General features: G+C 41.8%; 1 protein-coding gene across 2 annotated transcripts in view; it reads right to left on the bottom strand.

Annotated features, from left to right (window-relative positions):
• Positions 1-20,493, bottom strand: part of WNT5B (Wnt family member 5B) — a 102,992-nt gene extending 82,499 nt beyond the window's left edge. For both annotated transcript variants that reach the window (XM_088141242.1, XM_088141241.1), the window contains exon 1: positions 20,082-20,493. Coding sequence is in view for 1 of the 2 variants with exons in the window: in XM_088141241.1 (XP_087997367.1) it covers positions 20,082-20,087 (6 nt within the window). In the remaining variant the exon portion in view is untranslated. The remainder of the gene's footprint in view (positions 1-20,081) is intronic.
• Between the last annotated feature and the right edge of the window lie 2,077 nt (positions 20,494-22,570).

The raw sequence follows: 22,570 nt of genomic DNA, 5'->3' as shown, positions 1-22,570 counted from the left end.
CAAGTTGAGGTAGCTTCAATTTATGTTTGCCTGGAACCATCAATACAATAGAGATCTGTTATCAAATCAGCATCAGCATTATCTGCATGGATAAATTTACTGCAATTTGACCATAATAAAGTATTTGGGGGGTGACTTGAAAAATCCAAATGGTGGCCCCATCCTGGAGTTGGGACCATTTTGAGAAATCAGTTCTATGAAAAATTACTTGAGCTGGAGTCTGGATTATGGTCTCAGCTGGTAGTATGTTTCCAACTTACTGGAGAGTAGGATTGATGCAATTTAAGACAATTTTCTACAGAAAATTGATAAAAATAAGATTACAATTATTATTATAACTTCAGACATCTGAGAAGTTTAATAGCCTCTACTGAATATATTTTGGTAAAACATTCTGGAGTCCCCTAGGCCAGTGTTTTTCAACCTTAGCAACTTTAAGATACGTGGACTTCAAGTCCCAGAATTCCCCAGCCAGCTAAGGTTGAAAAACACTGCCCTAGGCTAAGGGTCATTAAATAAAGGGATATGTACTGTATAGGATATTACTTTTCTATATAATTTCATTTTTCAATTGTCCACAAGAGCATTAGAAACATGAAGGCCAGTGATGTAACTTGATGGGAATTTGAGGGTTAAGCAGATCAAAACTGGCAAGGATAGTTCAGAAATGCTTATGAATTATTTTTTTATCACTATGCCAGAAATGTAATAGCACAAAATTTCATTTCAGAGCCACAGTAGTAAGGTTTCTTATGTACATTTGCTCCTGTGCAGGTAAAGTTCTTCTTTTCTAAGTTATAATTTGTGAGCAAAGGATAAATCTGATTGAAACTTTGGTATGGAAAAAACAGATTTCTAGCTTTTGCTCCAATTACGGTTCCTTTCAGAAGCTTACATCACCATGTACCTTCTATTCATAATGGAATGAAATACTGAAAATCCTTTCCTTCATGTCATAGTCTCAATATTTTCAAACTTTTAAAATTCAATTAATTCAGTTTTTTTTTTAACTTAACTAAGGAAGAACATTTATATGAAATCCTAGTTCTTTGTTTGGCTTTAAGCTGAATTAGGAGTCATATGCAATTCTTAAGAGATTTCCAAACACTTGAGAATGCATCTTAATTCACTGTTCAACATTTTGGATATTTGGATGTAAATAGTATTACTTTTTCACCAAATTATTTTCAGTTAAATTACTGCACCTTCATTTCCTAGTTTTTTACAGTATTTCCAAGTCTATGTCTAGGAAATGTACGAAAACCAGGGATGTGATCCCAAATAGTTCTGCAAAGATGTCATCACTATGGAGAATGCTTCACAAATGATATAATTAGCCAGAAGGACTAATTGTGGGTCTAAGTAGCATGGTGAATATTCAGCTATGATTGCTGTGTGTGCACATGTGTGTGTATATAAAAACATATATGGTATGTTTAGGACAGCAGCCTTCTGCTAATGCACAAAATCGTGAAAATGGAAAAGAGCATTTGATCTTAATCACATTTTCCAGTATCTCCCTACATTTACCTTTTTTTCAAAAAAGACAAAATAACAGGAGCCTGAAAGTTGCACAAAAGTGCCTTGAGAGCCATATGCAGTCTTAGAAATAGGATATTTTTCTTATTCTTCTCTCTGCCTGCAAGTAGGCAGATGATGGAGAAGAACAGAGTTCAGTGGATAGGCATCTGTAAGTGAAGTAGCTGAGTGTCTGAACAAAATATGAGGGTCTCCTCCCACCATGGTTTACAAGCATGTATAATTCTGCTCCAAAAAGCAGAATAGGGAAGGGGTAAGTGCTTGGAGCTCCTCCTTGCCTTACAAGGGTAACCAGGGCCTGATCAAAACTTAAACCCTTTGTCTAGCTCCCCAGCAACCATTCTGGACATCACTAGGTTAGTTCACCCCTCCCTTGTCTTTTTCTTAGGTTGTACCCCCTCCCTACCACATCAACATCTTCCAGTTCTCATGTTGTCATCCTGCTGGAGGAATAAAGAGAGATCTGGTAGGTTTGCTCTCCTTGTGGCCATGAGAGGTTGGATTCTGCCACGCTGCTCCTCCTGACCTCTATGCTGGAGCTGGCTTCTGGAGGATTTGCCACTGTTGGGCATTGTCCAATGCCTCATCCACTGCAAGGAAGGGAGCTTCTGGAGGTCTTCAGCCCTGTTATCTCCTCCTGCCATTGTGCTGGTCTGCTCTGGCAGCAGTCGCCACACAATTGGTTAGCTGATTGAGCTCTCCTTCAGGGCTCTTTCTTTCCAATTGAATGGGTGGGTCTTTCAGGCTGTCAGACAGTCACTGCAGATGGTGCTTACGCTGTTGAAGTGTGGGGAAAAGGTTCTGAGAGCCTTCAGAATAGTCACATCACAAGCTGGCCTGAAAACACTGCATCTTGCCTCCTCCATGTTCTGGTGCCTCAGAGGCCCAATCAGCCTCTTCTTCTGGTGTTCTTTCCCCTGTGTCCTACGCAGCTCTCAGCCTAGCTATGCGGCCCTCTCAGTTATGGCTCCTGCTGGTGCATCAGTCAGTTAGTGTGTGGCTATTGAGAGGTGCTTTGGTACAGGGGTGTGTGCTGGTCTCCTTTTTCTCCTTGGATCCCAAGGTAGAGCTGATGGAAGGCAGTGCATAAGACTAAAGGGAAGGATTTTCTTCCCCAGAACAGGAAGACGGCCGTGCCTTCTACCTAGAAGAGGTCAACTCATCTCCAGTGCCCAAGAACCTCATGGAGGTCCTACCACCGATACATTTGGCATCAATCTGCAATTCAGCTTTTCCTTGGCAGAGCCCAAACTGCCCCTGAAATTGACACCTCATTAAAGTTTAAGAGGGGATTCAAAATATTTATTTGCCCAAGCCTTTTAATGTGTGTTCATTTCATGTTGTATATTTATGTTTATTGTCACTTTGTAAGCATTGCAGAGCTGTTAATGGTGGACAGTTCAGACAGATCAAACTTTTTTTATGGACAACATAAAAATAACCGTTTAAAATTTATCATTAATTAATTAATGAATTAAATCTGTATGCCACCCATCTCCCCTATGGAGATTCATCTTGTTGCCTGATTGTCCATCCATTAAAATTTTTAGAATATTTAAATATACAGCTTCATTTAAAGTTACAGTTCAAAGTTTGGGAGAGAGACAAAAATGCTTTAAGTAGCATTTGTGATCTTGGCCATGGTTCTGAGATAAATTCTGACTGTAAGCAATTAATAGTCCAAGCACAGATATATTATCCAGATAGAATGTAAACTAATTACAAATATTTTTTTAAAAGCTTACTAACAAATGGTAAGCTGCACTCTGCTTTGTAGAATATCCTCCTGAAATATACGAAGTAGAGAATATCTGTATTATTCATTACTTTAATAAAGAACTTCATTACTTATAAACTCATTTTTCCAAGTCTTTCCAGAGAGTTAATAAAAAAGAAATTAGTCTGTGACCTAGATTAATTACATCATGCATTCTGATTGCTAAAGTGAAACTTAAAGAATACTAAAAACCAAAACATAAATATACCTTGATCTCTTGCTAGCACGTTCCATGTTGAAGCCTGCAATCAACCAAGGTCAAACTGCTTTCATAACACAGAGAACACTTTTATTCATGACTCCTTTGCTACAGCGTCAAAAAGCAGCTGTGCTACAACACAATGCAATGCAAAAAAAATTCCTACCCCTGAACAATCCTCTCGTTAAAAGCTTTAAAATGCATTAAGAGCTATAATTCATCTTGAAATCTAGCAAGGTCACAAAACACCCTTGGAATTTTTATTGCACAGGTTTCCATTTTATTTACTGTTTGAAAGAGGAGGGTGTTCCAACAGGACAGGACTGTACACTGCTAAAAAAGGAGGCTGAGTCAGTATTAATATGGGGGAGAGGGAATAAAAATCACCCACCCAAACCAGTTCCTACAACTTTGCATGAGCAATCCTTTGAAATGTCTTTGACAGACTAAGCAACATTATTCACTCTGACGTAACTATACAAATAAGATGACTCAAACAGGACACATCTAGAATTTGGGGAGGGGGAGAGAAAGAACTTTTGAGAAAGATCAGTACCAACTATGATTCCCAACCTTTACAGTTAGCTGCACTCACAGGCAGAGAGAGAGAGGGAGAGACATCCATATGAGGGCTGAAGGCATCTTTCAGTAACCCATGAATCACAGAGAAAAGGATTTTTTAAGAAGATAAATATTTGTGCTAGCAGTTCTGAAGAAGCAAAGGCAAATATGGTCTGTACAGAGACTTATTTCTGATACTCTGTCAAGTTAATTGGTGAGTAACTCATTGGTTACAACTACACATTTTAAAATACCACATGATGAAATTACTGCAACTACTGCTGCGCAAATCCCACCAATTACAAGACATTGTTAGCAAGCGGGCCAGCTGCTGCGCATCACAAGCACAGGAAACTGAGGTCTACCACAAACAGGGAATACCCTGCTTCCACAGCTTCATTCCTACTCTTTGCAAAGGAGATGTTTCGGTCCCTCTGCTTCAGGAGGAACGTAGGCGTCCATATGTCCTTCCCATCCTTTAGTATTTAACTGGGGAGACGGGATCATGGCTATGCACCCTGCCTCCCAGCCTACAGACTGCAACAGGTGAGAGCCACACGTAAGAGTAGCAGGCTGGGTTTACCTTCCACTGGGAAAGGCTGTGTCCTTCTGCTGTGCTATCACAGGGCATTTAAGTCTATTGGCTACGTCCCCACCCCCTGCCTATTTCTCAGCCCGGCCTGGGGAGAAATGTCAGAATGACAAATTAGACTGCTACCTTACCACAGATGGCACTAGGGTTTGCACATCTGGCTTGCAGCAAGGTGGAAAGTAAGTCTTAGTGGCCTGCCTGAAACCTCCCCTGTAGATACTTCCAGTCCCATCTGCCAAACAACCCATTCAGTTCACAACTGGTGAGACAATGTGGAGGAAAGATGGATCATGTACATGGTATATTGGGAATAGTTGGCAGGCAAATAGGTTGCAGTGGGGCAAGACTCATGATGAAAGACAGCCTATCCCAGCCTAATATTTTTCACATATGTTGGGAGATAAAGTCTAACACATCTGAATGACAACAGGTTGTGAAGGAAGATCTGATGTAAGATTGGCTTCACTGGATGAGATTACAATTCTGCTTAATATAGCCGCTGCCACTGGAAGCTAAGTCTGAAAGGAATTGCTATTCCATATGGATTCCCCCCAGGAACTAATGTTCAGAGATATACTGATTTTGTGGGTAAGAGAACACAGACAAATTCGTCCTTTGTGAACCTGTCTTCATGAAAATAAGAATACGTAAAAGAACATAGGAAATTGAACAAGTGGAAATGATAGAAATTCCCCCTTGTTTGCAAATCCCCTAAAAGGCCAAAACTGGCACAAAGGCCCTTCTCTTGCATTGCTTCCCAGGCTACCCAATGCATTATCTTGAAAGTAGTATTTAGTCCTTATTTTTTCAGCATTTATAAAAATCTGAAACTACTCATCTGTTTTACCAGGCTAATTGTTTAAACATTTTGTTTATTAAATTATTGATAGCCACTCTGAATGCACATCTGAGCAAAAAGATGGGATAAAAATGTATAAATATAAGTGCAATGCACTGAATCTCAAAGCACTAATGACCAGGCTCCAACTATCATATTTTGGATATATCATGCAGAGATCCAGTTCCCTTGAAAAGTCCATAATTCTTGGAAGAAGAGGAAGAGGACAGCCAGCAACAAAATGGATAGATTCAATTACTGACGACAGCAACAAATACTCTACTGAAAGATCAAAAAGGCCAAGTTGAAGGCAGATTGTTCTGGAGTGAATCTATCCACGTGTCCCTAAGAGTCAACACTGACTTGATGGCACTTAATCAAATCAAATCAAATCAATCACCTGAGACTCCTAACACAAACATACAAACTTGCCAATGTGTCCAGGGAGCTCAAACAAAGTCACAAGGTGATAGTTCTCCTCCCTTACTGATCGTCAGCAGCTGATACTCAAGGTATACTGCCTATGATGGAGGAGACAGTGGACAGTCATAAACACTAGTAGTCACTGAGAGTCCAGGCTTCTTCAGTCCTGCTAGTGCTGCTGCTGCGATGCAGAGATATATAATCAATTTACCCTTCAGAAACTGATGGTGAGCAATCAATTGAAATTGAAATAATCCACTATTTCAGACCAGCCAATCAATCTACCATTCAGAAAAGGGAAACAGATTCTGTTCCTCTTGCTTGTACAACTTCGGAACGTAGGAGGAGTTTTTATTTATGTATTTATTTATTTATAAATCCTATTTATCAGGCTGCTGAGCTCCAGATGACTCCAGATGACAAACAAGAATAAAAGCCAAGTATTAAACAATTGTTCACAGAGGTTAGCCAGTTCATACTCGGCATAGGCATCCATTCCTAACCACCATGACACAGCATCCCAAAAGAGCCTTATGTTCACCTTAGCCCAAAGTCTGGTGGGAAGAGCCAGGTCTTCAAAACTTGCCTGAAGGAGAGAAGGGTAGGGCTCATTCGAATCTCTGGGGAGATGCTGTTCCAAAGGGCACACACTGCAACAGAGAAGGTACACTTCTGGGGTCCCATCAGATAACATTGCTTCATGGATGGGATCTGGAGCATGTCCCCTCCCATTAATTCAGCTGGGGCTAGCAGAGACAATTGGAGACAGGCAGTCCCACAACTAGCCTGGCCATATGCCACCGCAGGGCTTTATAGATGATGACCTGCATCAGGAGTTGGGTCTTCTCTATCGCAGCTCCTGCTCTGTGGAACAACATCCCCTCGGAGGTCCAGATGGCCCTGGCCCTGCTAGCCTTTCGTAAAATTTTAAAGATCTGGCTGTTCCCCAAGGTTGGGCAAGATTTGCTGGCTGGTTTTTATTGTTCTTTTCTCTATTGCAATCAGTATGATTTCTGCGACCTCAGCCATTTTGTTATTTGGACTGTTGATTTTTATTGTTGGTATCAATCCTTGCACACTGTCCAGAGCCAGTGCTATATAATGGGTGGGTGGGTGGGAAAGAGGGAGGGAGGGAGGGAGGGAGGGAGGACTGTTCTTCTATTTTTAATCAATCATATTCTTCTATGGTTCATTTTACATTTAACTTATAACTAAGTTGCAGGTTATAAGTTGCAAGTTATCTCACCCTTTTTGATAATAGTAGGAGAGCCATATTAGTCTACAGGAGCCAAAAGCCAGAAGGAGTCTAATAGCACCTTTTCAGATGAACAAATATTATTAAAAGGCATAAAGTTCATGAGCTGCAGCTCACTTTATCAGATGCACGGAGTGACTCAGCTGACAGAGCATTTGAAGTAATATCACACAAAGAAGTATTAGAGCCTTGTAACCTCTCAGGACACTCAATTACAGATCCCCAGGTAGTTGTTTTGGAACAATGAAGCTACACCAGAGTGAGAGACTGTACCACTCACGTACTGTATGTCAGAAGGTCGTAATAAACACAATGAGTTTAAGAAAAAAAATTTTTTTTTCTTTTTCTTTCTTTGTAGTTTCTATTTGTACTTTGTAGTTTCTATTTGTTCTCTCTCTCTCTCTTTTTCTTTTTCTGAGTTTAATTTGTATTTGCTTTTACTATGGTATTTAAAATCTTTAATAAAAAATCAAAATTAAAAAATAAATGAGTTTATTGTAATTACATTACAATTGCTAATTGATAAGGTCAGTGTCATCTGCCTCTCATACAAGCTGCATCTGTATAACCGCCCTTTCTCACCCACCCCAGCCTCATCCCAATTTAAATCCTACATCAGTATAACCACTCCGTGCATCTAAGGAAGTGAGCTACAGTTCACAAAAGCTTACGCCTTTGAATAAAATTTGAAAAGGGGATAATAGACTCCTGATTTTTGGTAACAGATGGATGTATTTAATCAGCAAAAGTTATTTAGTAGACCTAGATCTTAGTTCATCCTCAGTATAGACATCCACTCCTCATCACAATGACACCCAAATGACAAAATGCTCTGATGTCATGACACAAGCTCCACCCTTTCATACTTGCATCACAACATCACAATGCAAATCCATAGGGGGTCAGGTTTTTGTCACAACACATATTTTGTCACTTTTGTTCCACCTCCCGCCACAAACATTTATGATTCCCAGCCACAGAAGCGCATTCGGTGACACTGAGCCAGTTTCTCTTAGTCCAACGTAACTTAATGGCAGGATGCTCAACTTTTTTTAATCTGGAGTCTTTTAAGTGGCAAATCAGGGACTGCATCCCAATAGACTGTGATAATGATCTGGGAAAAAACCCTAATATTATTTTAGTTCATTTACTTTTAACTTTAGTTGCAATTAAAAACTTGATACAATTACTCTCCAGTCACGTACTGAATAATTTTCCTCTTGTGTCCCACTGAAAAAATACAAGTAACTATTTTTGAAAGTCTCTTAGGAGTTGCATTCAAGGCTCTCAGAGGCCACATATGATCCTGAAGATCAAGTGAATGGCTTAGCATGATGTCTCTTCTAAGCCATTGAGGCTTATCTGGCAAACTATGTTTAAAACAAAGCTTGGCATAGTGTGAGTTCTGAACCATGCATAATATACCTGTTCAAGGTAGAGAGTCAACTTTTGCTACCTGAGCACAAGGCCTGCCCCTTGTTTTTATAGATCAATGTCACCACAGAATAAAATAAAAATTCCTGGTAACTCCATGGACACATCCATGTTTTGTCTGAAATAAAACTGAAGTAGTTTGCCTTTTTTTCAACCTTCTAGTCTAGCCCAGGATTTTCTGGTGATTTCCCATCCAGATATTAGCCTGATCCTACTTTGCTTAGTTTTGCAAAATTAATTAACATTGAGTAAATGCTATCACCTAGCTGGGCAAATGACACAAAGCCAACTTTTATCCATGCCATATTGTGTTTGGTTTCCAAACATTAATGACAAAAGGGAAAAAGAAGTCCAAACTTTGTATTTTTGAAGTCAGCAATAGTAAATATTGTCTGTGTATTGTTAGAGAATTTAAAGATGGTGTTAGTTAGGCTAACTCTAAATAGAAGAATATTAAATAAGATAAAAGTAAGTTCTTGACAGTTAGGAGGAGCCTTGAAATCTAAAGGTCAGTAGTAAAATCTATTCCTTCTGGTTATAGCCTGATTTCACCTTAGTAATCATGACACAATTGTATCCGCACACTCTCTGGCATAAAAGTTTAGGTTCTTTTGTACTGGGGATCCTTCAGTCAGCCTGTTTGCTGGTGAGGTACCACATTTCATCCAATGTTTATGATTTGCAACTGCAAAAGAAATACTGGTTGTTTTCCTACCATCATCTGCTAATTAGGACAGCCGCTGGGCAACGAACAAATATTTGGAAATTATTTTTTCCGTGACAATATACATAGAGGACTCGGATGTTCCCCCTTAAAGGCAAACCTACTGATTTAAATTTGACATTTTAGAAGAGCAGGCTTAGTGGCACAGGCTGAAAATAAAAGCTGATCGTTTGGCCAATTCTGCAAGCTAGATAATACTGTAGTATTAACTCTGTGTGTAGCCATGCCAAAATACAACAAATGGCAATGCAGAAAGCCCATGGGCATTAGAAGGATGGGAGATGATGCTGTCAAGGAAGATGGTTCAACTTTTTTCAGCTGAAGGCCCACTCACGGCCTTGACAGATTCTGCTGAGCAGTTCACTCCCAAAGGAAGGCAGGATCAGAACAAAGGAGCTGGTGGGTCTCATATAAAAACTCAACTGATTTCATGTCATGTAAAATTACATTTTATCAAAATTAAATTAATATAGTGTGATTATTAAATAATGGAGTAATCAAACATTATAATTCAGCAACAACTTTGAAAGGGCCTCTAAAAGCCATCTCTGTTGGCCAATAGACAGAACAAGGCAATTTGCAATGAACTGAATATGCCAGGCAAAGGAGAAGGTGCATCAAGGACACCTGCTTGAACAACATCACTAACTGCAGCTGATTCCAAATTGCACCTTTTTAGAGAGGGTCTAATACCATATTTGGGGATGTAACCAATACACACCATCCTAAGCTGTTGTTTGCAAACCAAGTACGTTTTCGATCCAGATTCAAAGCGAGACTTTCAAACTCACAAAATCAAGTGCCTTAATCACACATAACGCCCCCATTCATTATAGAGGCAAGTAAAACCTCTACTGTAAATATTTATTATTATTTAGAATTTATTTATTTGTTCAAATTCATTGGCTGCCCAACTCCAGTGGACTTCTTCGAGGTGGTGATCGCTCATCTGCAACATTCTCCATTTAACTATATAATTTTCTATTCTGTTTCATGTTCTATCATACATCCATTCTTTCTGTTTTAGTCAAATAATTCCTGATCCATACATCATCATGCAAGCCTCATTTTGCAAGTATTTGCCCAGTTTGCTTTGCTCTTGTTGAACACACAGGAGCCACACTTTTCTGTTTCCTGAATCAGTTTAGAGCAACTCAAATTACTGTCAAACTTTTTTGCAGATGAGCCTTGAAAAATTTGCTCTGCATTAATAGAGATTCTTGTCACTGCTGATATATAGCTACCACATTTTAGCAGCAGCAGCACCACCAAAAACCAAAAAAACTGTGATATTCAGAAGACTTCAAAAGCTAGGCTGCTTAAGAAATGCTCTCAGCCAAATGTCTAATGCCTTCTGAAAGGAGAGTCAACATTGACAGAAATTCTTTAAGAAATACTTCTGGAGGAGAAGAACCACATATACCATCTTCATCTCCTTGAAGAAAAAGTTGATTAAATCTATTTGTGTACAGTAATCAAATATTTAAAATACCTATAGAAACAATTCAGGAGTCCCCAAAGCAATCACGTTTCCTAAATTTTAAAAGCAGGGGTTTTTAAATGCACTTAAAGAGAAGACAGAAGGTTTCTGGAGAGGATTTTACACAAAAGTTTGGAAGCAAAGTTTGCATGCTGGGTGGGGAATTCTGGAAGTTGAAGTCCACACATCTTAAAGTTGTCAAACTTGAGAAACACTGTTCTAGGACATTGTGATACTCATATACCGTACATAAGGTTATACATACAGACAAAGCCTGCATAAGGTCCCCTTTGCAAGCTGGCCTCCAAAACTACAAGCAGTTATCCTACAGATTTCAATAAAGACACTAATTATTAGCAGTTTTATTTCTAATTCCGGATTAATGCATCCACAGGCTACAGCCACGTAATTATTAGCTTTGCTATTCCAGGGAGATTGCTCTGGTTCTCTTGGTTGTCTAGATTAATTTAGCTGTTCTTTTAATAGCCTATTTGGTTGAAACATTTTGGAAAAGGAGTCCCATTTATAAACTGATTCTAAACCCTCTTGTCTTCATGGAGCTTATTTTCAAATAACGTGCTTGCAATTTTAAGCAAAGTTCTGGCTACAAAAGAACAGTTAAATCAGCCTATTGCCAGACTATTGATATGTCAGTTCAATATGAGACATAGAATGTGGATGATACAGGCCAACCCTCCCAAACACCAGTTGCCTAGACCTCAGTGGGAGTTGAGATCTTACGTTTTTGTAGGATAGTGGTATGGAAAAGCTGCAACAGGCTTTTGGCTTGATCCAGAAAGATTATCCTGTTCTTAATTAGGAATTGCCAAAATGTCCTCAAAAGGATTTTCTTCTTCATTTAATTTTCTTTTTTAAATGATGAATAGTCACCTTCGGAAATTTAGCATAAATACAAGTACTTTTCAAAACTGAACACTGGTTTCATTGCACTGAATTGACAGCATTCACCACGATGTCAAAACAGAATCATGGAGCACAACAAGCATCAAACGATTTATCCCATATGGCACACCACAGTATTAACCATGCAGAATGACAAATCTAAACCAGGATATTTTCCTTGCTGGCATGGTAAATATTTCTCCATGAAACTCCAAAGCTACAATTGCCACATAGAAAGTAAATATCGAGTTATAAATTAATAGGCATGAAATCTGGCAGTTGCAAATCTCATCAGTTAAGTCCTGGTTGTGGATCATGAGAGAGGATATTGCTCCTATTGTGGAACCATTAGACTTGAATCCCAAGTTGCTATAGACCTCATATGGTATGTGGGAGGATTCCAGGTCCCACTGTGATAAATTTATTCAGCAGGAGTTAGCAAATTGGAGGCAGAGGGGTGATTTAACTAGCCTTTTGCCTAGCCTGTTTTTCTTTAAAGGAAAATCAAACTCAATGAAAAGTGGGAGAACTGGCATCCCAAAGCCCACAATGGAACCAAAACCTAAGATCTCCTAGAGAAAAATTGGAGCAACAGCCAAACATGGTCAGCCAAAAACAGACCAGAAAACGCTTCAGTAGCAGCCAGAACCACAATTCAAACCTCATCATATGTCAACCAGGGATGCAGAAAACTGCCTGGATAGTTTAAATTTAGGTAGGTAAACATGCAAGGAGGAAGAATTGGCACTTATTCAAGTTTACTCAGGTAAGCTGTTAAGCAGAAACAATTAGGCTATTTACAGGAAAAACACATCCAGCCTCCCACCTCAGGGTTCAAAGGGAAAGAACATTAAGATCAAGGACCTAACTTTCTTCTCAAAGTGCAGACACATAGAAATGTGGACGTGACAACTATTCATTCTGGGTTTCCCCATCTACAGCAAGCAGCATCCAAAGCCTGGAGACAGGACATCTTAATCTCACATCACACAATTTTTAAAATTAAAAATTGTTTATTTATATTTAAATCCCAGCTTTTCACCTACAAATGCCATTCAAGCTGACTTAAAAAATGCAAGATAGGATACAAAATTATACTGAAAATACAAAACCAACCAATCTGATGCCATCCCTAGAAGCCGCTGCTTTATTTTCCTAACCATATCTTCAGAACAGATTTAGAAGAACCAGATTGACACAGCTGGAATTTGCCCAGTTTTGTGTTCAGTAAATAGCAGCCACCCAGTAAAGCAAAAAATCACATCTTTACTTATGACCAGCATGGTCTCAGTTGGAACTGTCAACTTAGGAAATCTTGGAGCTGCAATTTGGATGGGGTAGGGTATGCATCTTCCATAGGATTCTCAATGTATGGATGGAAATTAGCAGTCGAGACCTGACCTCTGAATCTTTTTGCATGATTGTAGGAAATGTGCAACAGCCCTGCCATCAAAACAATGCATTGAAAGAGCATGCTGGCAAGACACGTGCTAAATGTGAAACAGAAGTGCATGCAAATGCAACAGAAAAATGTCCACGAAGAAAGGACTTGGTTTGGCCTAATGCAAGATGAGAAGTACTTCTAGACTGTACTGTATATTCAAAGGAAAGGGATTAAAATGCAAAGAATATAAAAAATGGGAATGAGAAGCATTACACAAAACGTTTACAACTGCATACACTGCAGTTAAGAGTTAATATAAAAATAAAATATATGAATTGAGCAAGTATAAAGACAACCAAAGGAATGTGCTATATAGTATTACATGAATTAGATGAACTGGAAGGTACTCCTTTCTAACAGAAGGAAGATTTCTTTTTGACCCCCTTGGGCACAGAAACATGAGATACCTGGAAACTCAGGAAATCTAGGGCTGGAATAAGGCCAGTTTGCCTGTCCAATTATGCTTCCTCTTCTGAACTGGCACTTGAATCTCTTCAGATAGTATTTTTTCATTTTTGCTACAGAAGAAATGGAAACCTGCTTTGATTAATTACTGGCCCATTTATAGCCATGTTTCATGTGTGAAATATGGATTGCATGCATGCATTGATTTTTTCGGTACCAAAAGCTTAGATTTCTGCATGCACAGCTTTACTTCCATAAGTACCTCTATAACATCTCACATCAACTATTAGATATATCCATCGGGTGCTTCCATATGGCTGGGTTAGGTAAGAATTCTGCACCTAACCAGGAGAGCCACATATACTAGAGTTACTTAGCAGTTACTGCACTACAGAGGCTACGAGTAATATAAACAAACAGGAAAAAAGTGAATATGAAATCTGGATAAGAAGTTTGCGTGATATTCAAAAGGGCAATAGCAATTGACACCCTGTGAACTTGATTTGGCTCATGCTGAAGTTTGAGCTAGTCCCCCAAAATTATAACAGAGTAGCTTCTTCAAGTGTCCTCATTATCAGTGCACGAGGAAGAACATGGTACATTAGAAAGTTCAGATCATCCAAAACATTTTCTTCCCTCCCTCTGTGAGCTATTAACAAGAGTAAATTTCTAAAGTGGGTCAAAACTTATCATTCTGAACCAACAGGGCTCTAAGTCACTCAAGGATCCTATTCTTCACATGGATCTCCCGCTCCTAAGTTTATTCCCCTTTACTATCCATGAAGGTGATGAAAAAAATTAGCTGTTTAGACTAGAGCATAGGGACTAGAATGGGTTCCCCTGTGGCCACTGAATGGCTGATTATTATTATCTCAGCTTCTTTCCCCCCCCCCTTTTAGCTTTGCCACTCCACAAAGAAGCAATGGCTAGATCAGACCCTTGTATCCAAAACAAAAATGGAAACGAACTTCAATATATTTCAAACAACCTGATTTAACACAACTAACTGGTGGAATATAATCAAAATATTTTTCCTCAGTGATTGCACTAAACCTTCTTCTTCACTACCAATTCCAACTGACATTATTACATGCAATGCAACTGTGCAAACATCATATTTACTTGCACGCCATGCCGTGATACAATTTATGCTAGTCTGTTCTCAATATTTTGTGAGTCTCTTTCTTTATTTTAAAAGATTGCCAGGCACTGTGAGGTTCTCAGGTGTATTACTGTAGCTCCAGAATATTTATCTAATACTGGTTTATTTAATTATTTGGATAGAAGTAATCTAACTTCCCTTTCCTGTCTGATTTTTGAAGAACTATGTAGTGCACAATTAGACATGCAGCCAGGAATAGTATCTAATCAATGACATCTTTGCAAAAGAAAGTGGAAAACAGTAAAGTTCTTCAACCTCTCCAGAGCCAGGGCAATGGAAGAAATCCGATTATCACATTTTTATTTTCAGAGTTCTTCTGAGTATCCTCGAACACATGTCCATAAAAATGATAGGACAGCAATTTACATTTTATTCCATAACAAAGCTCAAGTTGTCTTAGGTCAGTTTTGGCAAGTGTAGATATATATTATCAGTGGTGAAAAAAATATTTAGAAGAGTTGAGGTTTTTCTACCGCACATAAGCCAAAGCTAACAGAAGATAATCAAGACTATGTTAACCAAAAAGATGACAATTCTGCACAAATTGTGTCCAGCCTATGTATTTGTTGAAAGGGTTTGTCTTGTCCAATACAGAAAAGGGAGCTATATGACCTCACCAAAAAACACATTCTCAGCACATCAGAAATAGTCCTCAGGGATAAAAGCCACTGTGTAAATATGTAATTGGCTTCTCAAAACCTAGGGTGTAGATGAGGAGGCTCACCTTACTAAGGATGAGCTTCTTTTTATACTTTGAATGATCACTTTTAGCCTGAACTGATCAAATTAATTCACTGTGATTTTTTTAACTGTAATTCTTTTACACATACACACACACACACATACCCACAAGGACCAGAAGACAGCAGTGGTGATAGATGTATCAGTGCCAAGTGACAGCAACATCAGGAAGAAGGAGTATGAGAAGCTGGAGAAGTACCAGGGTCTGAAGGAGGAACTAGAGAGGATGTGGAAAGCAGACGCCAAAGTGGTCCCAGTGGTGGTAGGAGCACTCAGAGCTGTGACCCCTAAGTTGGGAGAGTGGCTCCAACAGATCCCAGGAGCAACCTCAGAGCTCTCTGTCCAGAAGAGTGCAGTGCTATGAGCAGCTCAGATACTGTGCAGAACCCTCAAACTCCCAGGCCTCTGGTAGAGGACCCGAGATTGAGGAAGACACAGACCACCCATAGGGTGAGAGAGGAATTTTATATATATAATTTTATTGAAAGTTTTAACTAATTAATAAGAACTAATACAAACCAAAAGAGAACAAAAGAGAAGAAAGAAAAAGAGAGAGATGAAAGAAAAAGCTAAAAGTGCGAAAAGCAAAAAAGTAGAAAAAAATAAAGATATAAAGAAGTGGCTTTCACTCTTCTTCACAGCAGTTATAAGTACAATTATATTTTAACCTCTCTCTCTAAAGTTACATCATGACTCTCTTCTTTTTATAATCTATCCTGACTAATCATCAAAACCATAAATCACACATTTATTTTCTTTCTTTCTACCAAATGTCCATAAGGGGTTTCCAGTCACCAATAAAGGTACGTATTATTTTTTCTCTAATCAAACAAGTCAATTTAGCAAGTTCTGTCATCTTCACAACTGTAATTCCTTTATTGTACATTATTGTTACTGCTGCATTGACTGTGGCAGTTGTTCTCGTAGATGGCTTAGAGTCACCTTGCTCAAAATATTCCTACAGAGAAGAGTTTCAGAGCCTCTGCAATATCTTAATGTACAGTGTTTGGGGTGTGACTTGGAGGGTGTTGGTAATATATTACCACCCAATAAAGATCCCCTCAAGCGGTATCTCTCTTCTCTTGACCCAATCATCCCAGATTTTCCCTCAAAGAAGTCATATTCTGGGTTTGATTTCCAATGCTTACCATGCTTTGCTTTCCAACCTACTCCTCTTTCGTTCTTTCTGAACATTTAGCCTCATTTAACTCAAGAGGCGTTGAACATTCTCTCAAAACCAGACACTCAAATCAGTTATAGTGTGGCCGTTTTAAAAAGTTGCTTGCCAAGAACACTGAAGACACAACACTGAGTGGAAACAAAGACTTCTATAAATCAGCCCAAATAATCCTGCAGCTCTGTAAAAAAAAAAAAAAGAAGAAGATGATTTGGTTCTCTCCAAAAACTTGAGCTGTTCAGATTGCAGGTCTGGGCTGATATAACAAAATGCTCCTCCACGTAAAAACATCCCTTCATAAAGAAAACAAGAGCTCAAGAGAAAGAGATCAACCCTAAACCTTCTTCTTACATTCTGGATTTTCCTGTGCAGGGAATGTTTCTTGTACAGAGAAGCCTCCCAGACCAACAGATGATAACCCAAACAGTAACAGTTTTACTGCCCTAACTCATTGTGATACCAGTAAGAGGCCATACGCAGCTTCAAAGACGACTGCAATCTAGACTACCATTCTCCAAAAACTTCATCTGAAACAAGGAGTATATTCCATTTCAATGCAAGGGGAAAGTTGGTTATGCCTGCAACACACCACAAGTGCCATCTGTTGAGGCACTATCGCAAGCAGCATCAATCATATTGTTTACAACTGGGTCAACCAAGCCAAGAACGCAAATACAGCTGCTTATTGCATATATATGAGAAGAAGTACTATCTGTACAAGTACAGATAAGGGGGAAAAGCAGAAGTTGTATTTAAGTCTAGTAGCCAAATGCCTGTCATAATGTGTATACACACTGCTGTACATACAGGACAATAATATGGCATAGATCAAGCCCAGCTCTGCTGTATATTTAAAATCCACCCCAAATTCATTTAACCAAATATGGTTGGGTACTGGGGCCTATTTTATGCTTGACCAGCAGCACTACACACAACTACTTTTGATTTTTTCAGCACAATGGCCATCCGCCACTGATGCTCTCTAGAAGTACAGCTCACGTAACTGCTATCCACATTATGTGGAAATTATAGAAATGGAAGGGCAACCCTTTTGAACACTTGAGTTTGCCGGCGTATATGATTTAAGAAAAGTAGGATATAAATCCGACAAAAATTTAAGTATATGCATACAAGAACTATGGCTGAATCTCTAAACATATATATTTTAAAGCAACCACAAGAGGCAGGTTGGGGAACAACAGCACTGGGGACTGGCCTGTTGACTTAGGTCTTCAGCTCAACCCATTATCAAGGACAATCCGATCTGAGCTCTCATATGCCAGCCTAGTTGGGGTTTTGGGAATAATTCTCAAGTTTAAGGGGTACTTAACCCTTTCCCCCAAATACCATTTCAAGGCTTACACACGATCTGCTACTAGCAGAGAAATAAAGGCTTTTTACCTCTGGACACTGATTAAGAAAATGGCACAAGGAAAACAGTCAACTATTTACAACTACAGAAAGTTGGAATCCAAGTGGCCAAAAAAACCAGGCTACATGACTCTATTTTTGTCATGCTGGCTAGGGAATTATGTGATTAAAGTCCAGGACGGCACCAGATATGGCTTGATTTATGCTATCTGAATAGTGTTCTCCCCAGGCCTACAGGCAGAGTGTTCCCTAGTCCTGACCCTGAGATCTTATTTGTATAACAGAGATTCCTCCCTTCCATTGTTTTTAACACAGGGCTCTTCCAATAATTAAACTAACCCAGAGGTCTCCACCCTGCTAACCTGGTTCTCACTGGCAAAAGGAGAAAGGACTAGTCCCCTAAGGGCTTAATAACTTGCTGTGCTCAGTCCAAGCAATGGTTCATTCTAGGCTAGCTTCCTTCCTTCGCCAGAGGCCAGATGGGATGTCTAGAAACCCATAAACTTGTTGCAGGGGCCTCTGTGATTCTACTGGAAGCCTGGAGGCTGGAGTTGGGGGAATAGCCCCAGAGACCAAACAGCCATCTCCTTTGCTATACCTTGATATGACCAGAGCCAGAAGCATCTTTCCAACATTGTTCGAAAGCAGCTGCATTGTATCGAAGGTTGTGTACTGCTTTTATTCATCTGTCAAGTTGCCACCCTGTTAAAAGTTCTGGACGGCACCCAAAATGGGATAGGAAGGGACCACCCAAAATGAAAAGAGGCCACGCTGGAGACTGCTTCCATCTCCCAGACAGAAGGGAAGCCCCAAGCAGCAGCCCGGCCTTCCCAGCTGTCTCCGGCACCTCATTTGAACATTATGACCCAGCAGCCTACTCCTTCCCAGTCCCTGAAGTTTGAAACAGAGCTCAGTCAGGAAGCCAAACAAGGACCTCAAGCTTATTAAAATCCTGCACCTAAAATTAAGCCCTGAAGACCTGATATTCTACTCCTCTATACCCAGAATACTGTCCTATTTCCATATGTTGTGTGAATAAGGAACCAGTTACTTTAAGTCTAAAAAAAACCTGGCTTGGCTGCAGACTAGGTGTCTTGGGAGGCGGGGTAGGGGCGGTAAATGACAGCGCTGTATTTGCTACTCTGCCTCTGTTTCGGACCAATCCTGCACCTGTTCTCCCAGGGGTCCTCGTCCGGATCCCCTTCAAAGACAAACCTGTAAGAACTTAAAGCCGATACATGAAAATGGCTTTCGGTGCTGGCTGAGGCTGTTTTTCCGCGGTGGTCCAGTGGTTATCAGGGGAGTCCCGTTGCCCCATCCCCTAACCTCCATCCAGCCTGCCTCTTGCATCCTGAACGTCCAACTTCCCAGCCACTTTCTACGGGCTGAACTCCCCGCCCCAGCCTCAGCTCCTAAAACCACCTCCAGGACCGTACTAAAGTCGGGACTTGCAAGGGGGTTGGTTCCAAGCACAGCATGCTTATTTCCTCCCGTTTAATTCAGGAGGGCTTACGACGTTCAAACAAAGGTGCAGCGATTGCAGCCTTGCCGGCGAACGGGAGAACTACTGCGGGATTTTCAAACGCCCGAAGTTTTCTGCTTGGGGAGCGACTTCCACCGACGCAACAGTTACTGGCGGCAACTCGTCCGCAACGGGAAGGCGCTCCACTCGGCGCGCCTTCCAGAGCTCCCTCCTCGCGCATTCCTACAAAGGCGCACGCCAAAGAAAGCCGGGCGATACCCCGGAGGAAACCCCGGCCCAGGGAGGACACCCCAGCGCTAGTCGGCGAGAGGCGTCTTCCAAGCTGGCCGCCCACACCCACGCTGCCCGGCCTGCTGCGCGGCGCCCAAGGGGACGCCAACACGTGTTGCCTTCCCGGGAGAGAGCGCCACGCGTGAACACGGGGAGGGGGAAGGAGCCTCGTCTCGGCCAAGTTCGCCTCCAGAAACGGCGGCGGAAAGCCCAGCCGCCGCCGCCCGAGGCGCGCTCCAGGACCCCGGCCGCGGCAGCCAGGCGGCCGCTGGGTGCTGCGGCTGTTCGGAAGGGGCGCCCTACCTGCATCTCCGCGACGCCAGCCGGCGAGGCGACGGCAGCTGCCCGCTTCCGCCGCCCTCTCGATTAGTCCCGGCGGTGCCGCGCGGGCGGCAGGTGAGTCGCTCCTGGGCGGCAAGGCGGGCGTCCGGCCAGGCGAGGCAAGGTCAAGGCGGGAGGCCGCGGGGTCGCCGCTGGCGGAGCGCGCCTCGGCGCCTGGCTGGCTTCTCCCGGGCTGCCGCAGGGATCCCTCCACCCGGCGGCTCAGGCGGGCGGCTGAAGTTTGGTCTTCCGCTGCTGCTGCTGCTGCTGCTGCTGCTGCAGCCGCGACGGAGCGCGCTGAGTTGTGGCTCGCGTCGCAGGCAGGCAGGCGCGGCGAGGTCGGGGGCTCAGAAAGCGGTGCTCTGCCCCGCCTCCCCCACGCCCCGCGCCCGCCCGCCTCTCCTCCCTTCCCTGCTTCAGGCACCCCCCGCGCCCCCACCCAGAGGCTGCCCGCCCCTCAGCAGCGCCGGCGATGGGCACCGCCCGGGCAGTCCTTCCACCGGCACCGTCGCCCTGCCGCTCTCGCTCCCGATCCAGCGGTCCTGCAAGCGCAACCCCGCCTCTGCCAGTTCCCATAGGGATCCTGTTGCCGGGGAGCAACCTACAACGCCCCCAGGACCCCCTCCTCCTTGGCACTCCTTCACCTCTAGCACTGGACACGATTTCTCTCCAACTCTTGGAAAGCTGCCCGCGTTAGTCTCCCCGCTCTCCCCCAATCCCTGGCTTTCCTCTCCTCTGCACCACCCGGAGGAAAACTTGCTGGACCACCTCTGCTCTTCCTGCCTAATTCCCGTGTTCGATATCATTTTCATGCACACACACACCCAGCTAATTCCCCCAGTTTACTTTATTAGCCCATTTCCAGCTCCTTTGACTTTCAGAGGCCACCCTGGGTCTCAGCTGATCCCTGTCCTGAGTGGATCCAGGAATGCAGAGACAGCACCCAGGGTCTCCCCTCCATGCTTTGCCTCTGACACCTCCCGCTCTCTGCACAGCTGCTCAGCTGCTTGGGACCACATTTTTTCCCAATCTCAGCTTAATGATGAGAGCTGCGCATACTGTAGCTTAACAAAAGAAGGTGATCATCTTCTTCCTCTTCCTCCTCCTCCAAATTTGGCTACTTCCCTGGTCGTAGAAACCTGTGATCTGCATTGGGGAAGACAACATGCTTAAATGTTGGGTGGTGACAGTGAGGGCAAAGGATCATGTGGCACTTTAAAAGGAGTGGGACAGAGCACGGTGATGGGTCAGCAGCCATTCTCCTGCCAGTAACAGTAGAAATAAAAGCTGATGATTTGTAAAATAGCGGTCTCTGGGGAATAAAGAGTTTATTTGGAAACTAGAATTGTACTGCTACTGTGTGCAGTTAGAACAAGTGACAAGGCCAGATATAACTCCCAGGGTCCTAAAATACAGACTTGAGACTATCCTGGCAATACTATACCACGTTCAACATTGGAGTTACCCAAAATAAGCATCTCTAACTTTAATTGGAGATACTTTTTCATAGGCAGGTTAGCATGCTTGACAGTGAAGATCTAAGTCTGTTCTGATTTCACTTGCCAACGTTACGTAACTTTTAAAATCCAGAATCCATTACTGTTGTAAGATAAGCATACAAAGTATAAACAGAGCACATCTTCTTGCCACATGTATGTAAAGCAAATGTCTTCTTCCGTTCATGCCCATGTGTTCCCTATTATATTGCTGCAGGAACATGAGCTGCAAAGTCCATCAACTTTGGTAGCACTGTATCACTTTACCCCACTGTTTCTCAACCTTGGCCACTTGAAGAAGTGTGGACTTCAACTCCCAGAATTCCTCAGGCTGGCTGGAGAATTCTGGGAGTTGAAGTCCACGCTTCTTCAAGTTGCCAAGGTTGAGAACATTGCTTTTACACCCAGGTACTTCACCTTAGCTTGGTAACAGATGAGACAATTCAGTTTACTTGTTGCAAAAGTAAGCATTACTGATTTTGCAGGATGCTGGTGGTTTCCAAACAGCTCATTGAGAAGGGAGAGTCCCCTTGGGCCTACATTTCTCCTGCGATCTGCTCAGGACAGCGTGGAGGGATGTATATGTGTGAAAGAGAGCTGGGTGTAATAATGTGATTTGTTATTTTGAAATGTGCTCATCGCCAGATAAACATTCAAATGTATAAAGCAAAAATTATCCTGTTCTGAATGGAATGGAGGTATATTCTCCACCATGACAACATGACTATCAACTGGTATTTTTACAGTGTAGAACTAATGTGCTGTGCTAGTAACTATTTGCACATAGCAACTTATGACATCAGCTTTCGGGGGGGGGGTTCAGTTGAAATTTCAGATATTTTTTTTCCAGTTGAATTTCATACATGGGGTATGTTTTACTTTTTATACTAGTTTGGGGAGGAAAAATAATAGATAGTATTTTATGTAATTTTATGGAAGCATAAGCAACAACAGAATATGTATGGTTGTATCTCA

Source organism: Python bivittatus, unplaced genomic scaffold, assembly GCF_059951505.1.
Source record: "Python bivittatus isolate LINGU-HERP-01145 unplaced genomic scaffold, Pbiv_v1 ctg000330_np1212, whole genome shotgun sequence".
In the NCBI taxonomy this organism is placed as follows: domain Eukaryota; kingdom Metazoa; phylum Chordata; class Lepidosauria; order Squamata; family Pythonidae; genus Python; species Python bivittatus.
This window is presented reverse-complemented; position numbering and strand designations above follow the sequence as displayed.